The following is an 11,202-nucleotide window of genomic DNA, read 5'->3' on the forward strand; positions in this document are numbered from 1 at the left end:
GTGTGCCGGCCTTCATCAGGGGTTTTAAATGTTTCTGGGCATCAGAATTTTCTGTGTGCCGTTACGAATGGAGTTTGGTGTTTTGTCTGTTTCCAGAACTAAAAAGACATGACGCCATTTCTGGTCTCCAGAGCCACGCTCCCCCCCGCCCATGTCTGGTGCAGACTCACCCTGCCCCCACTGGCCACGTGGATGCTGACGGCTCTGTGTGGAGTTGGGGTCCCGGAGGGGCTCACTGGGACTCGGGAGCTGGGCCCCCATCCCCACACCCCCGCTGCCCCCGGCACCCTTTGCTGGAGGAGCGGCCTTCTCTGCACCAGTGGGAAGGGCCCTTCCCATCTCACAGGAAAGTCACAGGTTTGATGGCCTGCTGCCTGTCAAGTCAGACGCGCCTTACGCACAAGCACTGAGGCTCCTTTCCTTTCTCTTTACTCTAGTGCTGGTGACAGATTTGTGTACTTTTATCAAAATAGTGTCATAGGAAATGTTACTGCAGAGGAAATACAATGTTGATAGCCACAACTGTCATTTAATTCTACATACAACTTTTTTTTTTTCCTCCTCCAGGGTTATTGCTGGGCTCGGTGCCTGCACCATGAATCCACCGCTCCTGGAGGCCATTTTTTCCCCCTTTTGTTGCCCTTGTTGTAGCTTCGTTGTGGTTATTATTATTGCCCTTGTTGACGCGTCTACATACAACTTTTAATGAGTAATACCAACAGTTTATAGCATAAAAATGAAATTATAAGAAGCTCTATAAAAAGTTAGAGGGAGCCAGGTGGTAGCGCAGCAGGTTAAGCGCACATGGCGCAAAGCGCAAGGACCAGCATCAGCATCCCAGTTCGAGCCCCCGGCTCCTCACCTGCAGGGGAGTCACTTCACAGGCGATGAAGCAGGTCTGCAGGTGTCTGTCTTTCTCTCCCCCTCTGTCTTCCCCTCCTCTCTCCATTTCTCTCTGTCCTATCCAACAACAATGACATCAATAACAACAACAACGACAATAAACAACAATGGCAATAAAAAGGGGGGAACAAAAGTTCGAAACTTAAAACTTAACATGCACTGTTTTTTCATTTTCCCCACTAACTTCCCTTTTTCTTTTTTAAAAAAGATAAATATTATTTATCAAATCCAAAAGAAACCAATTAAACACAAAATGTACACTGATCATCTAAATTTTGTTACTGCTGTGTTTACAGTTTATTTAAATTTCCATTATGATAAGGTCGAAAGTCTTCGTCTATTGGGCCAAGAATTTAAGAGAAATTTCACCAGAGAAAAACTACAAATGGCTAACGAGCACGTGAAAAGATGCTAGATTTTTGTCATTCAAGAAATGCAGTTAAAGCCATCACGCACGCCTGCTGTCTGTGACCAGTGTTTAGAGGCTGGGATTTAAAGACGTCTGTTTGCTTGCTTTGGATAGAGGCAGAAGTTGAGAGAGAATGTTCACCACTTGTGAAGCTTCTCCCCTGCCTGTGAGGACCAAGGCCTTGGATCTGGGTCCGTTCCGGGTCTGTCCACATGTAATTTGTGTGGTCAGCCCCATGTGCCACTGCCTAGCCACTGCCTAGCCATAATGTAAACGCAGGAGTAGCAGCATAGACAGCAGCGAGTAGCTGTGTCATAGTTAGCCGGTGACCTTTTAAGAAGCCACAAAAGCTGTTTTTCTAAACAGTTGTGTCACTGTAGTTTCACCAGCATTCTGCCTTCTTTGTTCTAGGAGCTCCCAGACCCACTGAGAAGCCGCAAGCCCCTACGAGTCCTCCACAATTAGGTATTTCCCTGCCTCTGTTACCCTGTGGCCTGAGACCCAGGCTTCTCCTCGCTGACCCCCCGGCCCGCGTCTGCAGAGGGTGATCGATCTTGGCACTTGTGGCTCCCCTGACAGCGCAGTGGCACCCGTGGCCGTGTGGCCGCCCCGGTCTCCCGCGCAGCGCTCCCCCTGGGAGGCCACCCCGGGGACCCTCCTTCCTGTGCACGCCTGGCACCCGGGCCGAGCCGGAGGAGGGACAGCATGAGGGGTGGGGACTGCCTACCGCCAGCTCAGTGTCTCCAGAGAGGCTCCTCCGGGACGAGGAGAAAAGCCCCCTGACGTCTCTGAGGGGGAGCAGTCGAGGGCCGGGTGTGACAGGTGCCCACGGTGCTGTGCTCCCTGGGCTGCCAGCACTGTGACCGTGCCCAGAGCAGCGGCCACCCCACACGCAGCCGCTTTTCATGAAGTGATACGAGTCAGGCACAGCAGGTCATTATGCTTCTGCTTGGCACAGAGCACGTCCTGTAAGCACCCTACGGAAGCAAGGTGCTTTAACGCCGGCCCCGTGCTCAGCGGGACCTGTGAGTAGTCTGCACGGTGTCTAGCCGTGGGCTCTGTTTTTATTGACATCCATAGAATCTCCTTGGTTTGGGGCTAGGTGAAGGCTAGTAGAATGAATAATGAGTTAAATTGGAGTAATCTATGTTAAACATAACTTTCCTCCAGCCTCGGGAATCCTTATAGAAGTAGACACTTGCCCTCCATGTCCTGCCCCGGGAGACACAGCAGGAGGAGGGTTCCCAGGAGGAGAGCGCAAGGGCTCCTGTCTGCCCTGGCTAGAAGGGGCGGGCGCCCCACAAGTCAGGCCGCAGCTTTCAGCCTTGGCGCCGCCGAGGTCAAACTCGGACCCCATGTCTGGGCCCGGCCTCTCCAAGCTGTTCTTGTTTCAGGTGCGGGGTTCATTGCTGTGGTCATCCTGGCTGTCGGTGAGTCCCCTGGATCACAGGCCTGTGTGGAATTGCACTTCTTTTGAATGGTTTCTCAGTTTCCGTGGTTTTATAGCTCAATGCTCAGAGACCCACCCTAGGAAGGCCCCGGGATGTGAGCTCCCTGGGTGTGAGGGGACTTTGCAGCTCTCTGTGAGCACCGGGGCACAGGGCCTCCATGCCGCGTGTCCTCTCAGGAGACTTTGGGTTTGTTGGGTCCCGGGTGAGCGAGACGCCCTCTGGCACCCTGTGAGCCCCTGAAGGAACTCCGAGGACTTGTCAGGCGGCCAAGCAGGAGGCAGAGCGAGAGAAAGGAGCCTGCTCACAGCACCCGCCTTCCAAGTGCACTGGCTCTCTTGCTGGACCCTGAGCCTCCACACCGAGTCCTCAGCCGTGCGCGCTCTGTTTCCTCCTTGTCACAGTCGCTGGGGTGCTGCTCCTGACCGTCTGCCTGTTCAACATCCTGCAGGGCGTGAAGTAGGAGGCAGCGGCTGAGTCGAGCCAAGGCCTGGCGCCTTCCCCGACCCGCCCCTGTGCAGCTTGCGTCTGTGCTCTGAATGTCGTCGTGCTATTTTTTTAAGCATGTGCCCAGGACCGTGCCGTGCGATCTTCATTTCTCTACTAAACGTCTAAACCCCTAGCATCTCGCAGCTTCTTTGAGTGTCGCTGTAACAAAACGATGTTCAGAGCTGTTTTTGTTACTGAGATGAAGGCCAGAGCTGCATGTGCCGCTGGGGTCCGCTCAGGACCCCGCACCAGCCGGTCTGCAGCTGGCTGGCCGCGCCCCCGGGGCCCCATCACGACAGTGTGCAGGGCGGCTCCGCCGACTTGGGCCGCACAGGGGCTGTCTGAGAGTTCAGTCCTGCGCTGCCGCGCCCTCCCCGGAGCAGCCTCGGGGGCGGTTGGCAGCGCCTCACCGTGAGGACGGCCGCTGCCCTCCCTGAGACTGGGAGGTGGAGTGCCCGCTGTCTGCGTGGCTGGGCAGCTGAGAAGCGGAGCTAGCGCCTCGCCCCAGTGTCCCTCGCCTCCTTTGCACCGAGCGAGATCTTTGTTGTATGTCCTCAGCCTGGGCGTGGCATGAGACACCAGTGTCTTACTTCTCTCTCTCACATTGGCTTTGTGTCACACTTAGGGGTGAGAGACTGAGTGAGACTTTCTTACAGAAAATCACCTGGATAGAGCTGTAATAAAATCACATTCTCCACGTGCACATTTCATACTCTTTTGGCTGCCTTTCTTGGACATCCACAGTGCCTCCCTTCGAACTTCAACTTCGGCATCAATGAAACATGACTGCCTACCTAAACTGCCCCGGGAGTACATATTTTAAAGTATGTACAACAGTGTGTGTAGGGAATACTGTCAGTAGGCATTTTTTTTTTTACATTTTTTTTTCCTCCAGGGTTATTGCTGGGCTCGGTGCCTGCACCATGAATCCACTGCTCCTGGAGGCCATTTTTCACCCTTTTTGTTGTCCTTGTTGTTGTAGCCTCGTTGTGGCTATTATTATTGCCATTGTCGATGTTGTTCGTTTTTGGATAGGACAGAGAGAAATGGAGAGAGGAGGGGAAGACAGAGAGGGGGAAGAGAAAGACAGACACCTGCAGACCTGCTTTCACCGCTTGGGAAGTGACTCCCCTGCAGGTGGGGAGCCGGGGGCTCGAACCGGGATCCTTACGCCGGTCCTAGTGCTTTGCACCACCTGCGCTTAACCCACTGCACCACCGCCCGACCCCATCAGTAGGCATTTTTACAAGTCGCAGTGCTTGTGCAAAATTCTTTTCTTGGTGAGCCAGGCAGCAGTGCTCTCAGTAGTGCACACATTACCATGCCTAAGACCTGGGTATGAACCCCCACTCCCCACCTGCAAGGGGAAGTTTCATGAGCATTAAAGCAGGTCTACAGGTGTCTCTCCCTTTTATCTCCCTCCTCTCAACTTCTGTCTGCCCTGGCTAATAAATAAATAAAGGGGGAAAAAGGAAAACTGGTCACCAGGAGTGGTGGATTCATGGTGCAGGCACTGCGCCTCTTGGATAACCCTGGTGGCAATAAAAATTAAAAATAATATCTTCTCTGGGAGTCGGGCAGTAGTGTAGTGGGTTAAGCGCACATGGCGCAAAGCGCAAGGACCTGCATAAGGATCCCAGTTCGAGCCCCGGCTCCCCACCTGCAGGGCAGTCGCTTCACAAGCGCTGAAGCAGGTCTGCAGGTGTCTGTCTTTCTCTCCCCCTCTCTGTCTTCCCCTCCTCTCTCCATTTCTCTCTGTCCTATCCAACAACGACGATATCAGTAACAACAATAATAACTACAACAATAAAACAAGGGCAACAAAAGGGAATAAATTTTTTTTAATTATCTTCTCAAGAAAGATGCACAGTGTATCCTGGTTCTTAGTATCCTGTAGTATTTAAATGTCCTGCACCAAGATATGTCGGGGTTTCCTAAGGTGTCATTCAAATTCTCTCACCTCTGGTGAATGAAGTTCCTGCACAGATCCTCCCCGGGCAGTCGGGACCCAGGAACTGAGGGGCAGCTCGCCCCGCAGCCTCTGCACCTGGGCTGACGCTCTGGCCCCACTGCCCAGAGGGCTGTCCCCGAAGCCGGGCTCTCCCAGTGAGCCCCGCTCTCCCTGAGCAGGGGGCAGGGGCAGGGGCAGGGAGCTGAACCTGGTCACTGGCCCTGGGCAGCCCCAAGAAACCGCCTATGCTGCTGGAGAAAAAACATTCACAAAGAAGTTTTATGATAGCGGCGCAAAATCTAAGGACCCACGTGAGGATCCGGGTTCGAGCCCCCGGCTCCCCACCTGCAGGGGAGTCGCTTCACAGGTGGTGAAGCAGGTCTGCAGGTGTCTGTCTTTCTCTTCCCCTACTGTCTTCCCCTCCTCTCTCCATTTCTCTCTGTCCTATCCAACAATAATGACATCAACAATAACAATAATAACCACAACAAGGCTACAACAACAAAGGCAACAAAAGGGGAAAGAATGGCCTCCAGGAGCGGTGGATTCATGGTGCAGGCACCGAGCCCAGCAATAACCCTGGAGGCAAAAAAAAAAAAAAAGTTACTGGACAGATGCTCAATGGACTATTACTCAGCAATAAAAAAAGACAATAGGGAGTCAGGCGGTAGCACAGCAGGTTAAGTGCACGTGGTGCAAAGCACAAGAACCGGCCATAAGGATCCCGGTTCAAGCCCCTGGCTCCCCACCGGCAGGGGAGTCGCTTCACAGGTGGTGAAGCAGGTCTGCAGGTGTCTGTCTTTCTCTCCCCCTCTCTGTCTTCCCCTCCTCTCTCCATTTCTCTCTGTCCTATCCAACAATGATGACATCAATAACGACAATAATATCTACAACAACAAAACAACAAGGGCAACAAAAGGGAATAAATATTTTTTAAAAAATAAAAAATACTTTAAAAAGAAGTTTTATGCTTAGTCATGATGAAACGGGAAACTGCAGGCCCAGGTGCTCCAACACCAGACACCTTCTCAGCTCCATGAGGAGAACTTGAAGACAGAGCAGACCCAGGACAGGGCTGAGAGGTCGCCATGCTCAAGGACCGGGTTCGAGCCCTGCCCCCTGCCTGCGGGGACGCTCTGTGAGCGGGGAAGCAAGCGCTACAGTTGTCCCTAATCCCTTTGTCTTCCTCCCTCAGTGTCTCTCTGTCCCATCAGGCACCTCACATTCTTTTCAGGTGTTTTTTAAAATATTTATTATTACCTTTGCCCTTGTCTTATTGTTGTAGTTAGTATTGTCGTCATCCTTGTTGGACAGGACAGAGAGAAATGGAGAGAGGAGGGGCAGACAGGGGGAGAGAAAGACAGACACCTGCTTCACCGCCTGTGAAGCGACTCCCCTGCAGGTGGGGAGCCGGGGGCTCGAACCGGGATCCTTGCGCCGGTCCTTGTGCTTCGCGTCACAGGCGCTTAACCCGCTGTGTCACCACCCGACTCCCAATTGTTCAGTCTGTCGACATTGTGTCCTGAGACAAGACAGCTGGAAGTGATTGTGCTGAATGGCAGGTAAGGAGCGAGGGACAATTACCAGGTGGCTTCACTCATTTGTGGAATAGAATTAAAACATGTGCTTAAAAAAAAAAAGGAGTCACCCATCTCTGAGACCAGGGGAGAACTATGGTTATGGCTGGAGGCACAGAACTGTGCCTTACTATTATCTTGTAAATTACTATTGAAGCACTAAGTTTTGTCATTGTTCTCTCAAAATCTGTGACGGCCACGTTGTCACAGGAGAGGCGAGGCAGGGGCTGTGGTGGTGGGGAGTTGTCTGTGCCGCACACATGCAGGGACGTGAAGCTACACTCCCAACATCTTTTAATTTTGGAAACCAAGGGGCCAGGCTGTGGTGCACCTGGTTAAGGGCTCACAGCACAGTGTGCAGAGACACAGGCTCAAGGCCCTACTCCCCACCTGCAGGGGGGAAGCTTCACTAGTGAAGCAGGGCTGCAGGTGTCTCCCTATTTCCCCCTCCCAATTTCTCTGTCTCTGTCTAATACATTTTGGACACCAATGTTAAATCACTAACACTAAAAATATTTTAAAGTTCTGAATTGGCAGTTGGCTTTATAAGGCTCTCGGTCTTGGCTGGAGTCCTAGCAGTGCTGCCCTGCCTGGGAGTGTGGCGAGGCCTCCAGGGGTCAGAGCGGCGGCACTGGGGCGGCGGGATTCTGCAGCTACTCCAACGCCAGAGAAGTGGTGGTGCCCTGGGCTAAAGGCCGTAGAGCACGACAGAGAACATGGTGCTTCAGAGATGCTCGGTGATGCCTCCAGAATTGTTGGGGGCTCGTTCGTTCCCCTCTGTCGGCAGCTGAGATGGAAAAGTGCCAAGGTGACTCACTAAATGCACACGGAGGGGACATAGAGGCCGCCTTGACACAGCAGTTGCGAAGGTCCCCACGGCACCAAGTCCCACTTAGACTCCAATCGCAGTTGCGTTGCCAGTTGAGAACTCACTCACCCAAGGAATCTAGTCTGTCTGTGGAACGCACAGCATTTTCTGTTGACAATATTTCTGATAAACTCTTAAGACTGTGATTATTGAAAACAAATGCAGGTGGGGGGGATAGCATAATGGTTATGCAAAGTGACTCTCATGTCTGAGGCTCCAAAGTCTCAGGTTCAATTCCCCATACCACCATAAGCCAAGCTGAGCAGGGCTCTGATAAATGATAACAAATGCTGACAAATGGAAATACAGAGTCACCTGTGAGGGCTCCACCTAGTTACTCTGAAGCCTCTTTCCCGTTTTCAGTCAGCTCTTGATAGGCTGTGTGACGCTGAATCCACCCCAGTCACCGCTGTGTCTCTGCACAGCCTGCAGCATCTGACGTGGCCGCGTGCCCTGTCCCAGCTACACTGCTGCCCTTGCCGACCCGCTGCTCTGCCCGCTCAGTGCCTGGGGACGCGCTGGACTCTCCCCAGCTGAGTCCTGACTGACCCGCTCGGCCTCCCTAACCTGCGCCTTCCGCCTCCACCTCCTCCTCGCTCTAGAGCAGCCTCCCTGTTGGTCTGCTTCTAATTCTGCTTCTAAAAACCCCTTCTGTTTCATTGGTTTAACTCCCCCTGTAACACTGTATTCTATTGACATAACCACTGTTAACAAAGCACTGCCCTGCCTGCAGGGCACTGGTTCAAGATGTCTTTTTGCTCCGCCCCCTCTCGTAGTCACCCTGATTTGCACCAGTCACTTTTCGCTCCACCCTCTCTACATCACATCCTGTTTCCACCCTACTTGGCCAGTATATATAAGACAGTATAGTTTTTAAATATAGTTTTAGTTTAGTTTAGCTTAGCTTAGCTTGGCTTAGATTGTGCTGTGTTCTGCATGAATAAAGAGATACTGCGTACAGCTCAGCCATGAGTCCCTGGTCATCTGTCTCCCATCAGTAAAGCTCAGTCCGGCACCCCCCAGCAGCAGCACCAGCAGCAGCAGTAGCAGCAGCAGCAGCAGCAGCAGCACCAGCAGCAGCACCAGCAGCAGCAGCAGCACCAGCACCAGCACCAGCAGCACCAGCAGCAGCAGCAGCACCAGCAGCAGCACCAGCAGCAGCACCAGAAGCACCAGCAGCAGCAGCAGCAGCAGCAGCAGCACCAGCAGCACCAGCAGCACCAGCACCAGCACCAGCAGCACCACCAGCAGCAGCAGCACCAGCAGCAGCACCAGAAGCACCAGCAGCAGAAGCACCAGCAGCAGCACCAGCAGCACCAGCACCAGCAGCACCAGCAGCAGCACCAGCAGCACCAGCAGCAGCACCAGCAGCACCAGCAGCAGCACCAGCAGCACCAGCAGCAGCACCAGCAGCACCAGCAGCAGCACCAGCAGCACCAGCACCAGCAGCACCAGCACCAGCACCAGCAGCACCAGCAGCACCAGCAGCACCAGCAGCACCAGCAGCAGCAGCAGCAGCACCAGCAGCAGCACCAGCAGCAGCACCAGCAGCACCAGCAGCACCAGCAGCACCAGCAGCAGCTGGCTCCCTCTGGCGGCCTTGCTCAAGTCCTGCAGCTCTACTGATTCCTGACAGGAATCTTCCTCTGCAGGAAGATGGGCACGGGGCAGAAAGGGAGTCCCCACCCCTTTGCTGTCTCTAGGATCTCTGCTGACAAGTGTCTAATTCTCCTTGTTTCTAACTTTTTAAAAAAAATTTTTATTGTTGTTGGATAGGACAGAGAGAAATGGAGAGAGGAGGGGAAGACAGAGAGGGGGAAGAAAGACAGACACCTGCAGACCTGCTTCACTGCCTGTGAAGTGACACCCCTGCAGGTGGGGAGCTGGGGGCTCGAACCGGGATCCTTTTGCAGGTCCTTGCAATTGTACCACCTGCGCTTAACCCACTGCGCTACTGCCCGACTCCCTCTAACTTTTTTTTAACCAGAGCACTACTCAGCTCTGGCCTTTGGTGGTGCTGGAGATTGAACCTAGGGCCTTGGAGTCTCATGCGTGAAAGTCTTTCTGCATAGCCACTGTGATGTCTCCCCAGCCTGTGATTCTCCTTGTGCTCACGTCTCAGTGTTGACTGGGCTCCTGCAGGCAAGTTTCTGGACACGAGCAGTGACACAGTGTTAACCTTCCCAGTTCCTTTTCGATAATCCCCATTGAGTTTGTTTTACACATGCTCTTTTGTCGTAGTTTTTAAAAATAGAACCTATTCTATTTTGATATGAGAAAAGTCTGTGCCTTATCATTTTTCACTATAGGAAGGGAGAAAGGTATTTCTGGGTTTTTTGATTTGTTTTATTTTGTTTGCCTTCTGAGTTGTTGCTGGGGCTCAGTGCATATAATGTGTCTTTTTTAAAGGTATTCGCTGATTTTAAAGGTATTCCCTGGTTCCCCGCAGGCCTGTGCTCGGACCCTGGGCCGTGACCCGCAGGCCGGTGCTCGGACCCCGGGCCGTGACCCCGCAGGCCTGTGCTCAGACCGGCACCGTGACCCCGCAGGCCTGTGCTCGGACCCCGGGCCGTGACCCGCAGGCTTGTGCTCGGACCCCGGGCCGTGACCCAGCAGGCCTGTGCTCGGACCCCGGGCCGTGACCCGCAGGCCTGTGCTCAGACCGGCACCGTGACCCCGCAGGCCTGTGCTCGGACCCCGGGCCGTGACCCCGCAGGCCTGTGCTCAGACCCCGGGCCGTGACCCCGCAGGCCTGTGCTCAGACCGGCACCGTGACCCCGCAGGCCTGTGCTCAGACCGGCACCGTGACCCAGCAGGCCTGTGCTCAGACCGGCACCGTGACCCCGCAGGCCTGTGCTCGGACCCCGGGCCGTGACCCCGCAGGCCTGTGCTCGGACCCCGGGCCGTGACCCGCAGGCTTGTGCTCGGACCCCGGGCCGTGACCCAGCAGGCCTGTGCTCGGACCCCGGGCCGTGACCCGCAGGCCTGTGCTCAGACCGGCACCGTGACCCCGCAGGCCTGTGCTCGGACCCCGGGCCGTGACCCCGCAGGCCTGTGCTCAGACCGGCACCGTGACCCCGCAGGCCTGTGCTCAGACCGGCACCGTGACCCAGCAGGCCTGTGCTCAGACCGGCACCGTGACCCCGCAGGCCTGTGCTCGGACCCCGGGCCGTGACCCAGCAGGCCTGTGCTCGGACCCCGGGCCGTGACCCGCAGGCCTGTGCTCGGACCCCGGGCCGTGACCCGCAGGCCTGTGCTCGGACCCCGGGCCGTGACCCGCAGGCCTGTGCTCGGACCCCGGGCCGTGACCCGCAGGCCTGTGCTCGGACCCCGGGCCGTGACCCGCAGGCCTGTGCTCGGACCCCGGGCCGTGACCCCGCAGGCTTGTGCTCGGACCCCGGGCCGTGACCCGCAGGCTTGTGCTCGGACCCCGGGCCGTGACCCCGCAGGCCTGTGCTCGGACCCGCGCCGTGTCCCCGGCCGCAGCCTCGCCGCCTGAACCCGGGCCTCACAGGGACTCGCCCGACCGCCCGACCGCCCGGCGCCACGTGTCCGCA

At 55.2% G+C, this 11,202-nt stretch overlaps 1 protein-coding gene across 1 annotated transcript in view; it reads left to right on the plus strand.

The window, feature by feature from the left end:
- The window catches only part of LOC103120659 (membrane cofactor protein-like), a 29,099-nt gene extending 25,717 nt beyond the window's left edge, over window positions 1-3,382 (plus strand). Inside the window, exons 14-16 of the mRNA XM_060179213.1 lie at window positions 1,724-1,777; window positions 2,707-2,742; window positions 3,165-3,382. Of these exons, the coding sequence (XP_060035196.1) occupies window positions 1,724-1,777; window positions 2,707-2,742; window positions 3,165-3,223 (149 nt within the window). The 3' untranslated portion in view covers window positions 3,224-3,382. The remainder of the gene's footprint in view (window positions 1-1,723; window positions 1,778-2,706; window positions 2,743-3,164) is intronic.
- Window positions 3,383-11,202: the final 7,820 nt, after the last annotated feature.

This window comes from Erinaceus europaeus, chromosome 19 (genome assembly GCF_950295315.1).
Source record: "Erinaceus europaeus chromosome 19, mEriEur2.1, whole genome shotgun sequence".
Classification (NCBI taxonomy): Eukaryota; Metazoa; Chordata; class Mammalia; order Eulipotyphla; family Erinaceidae; genus Erinaceus; species Erinaceus europaeus.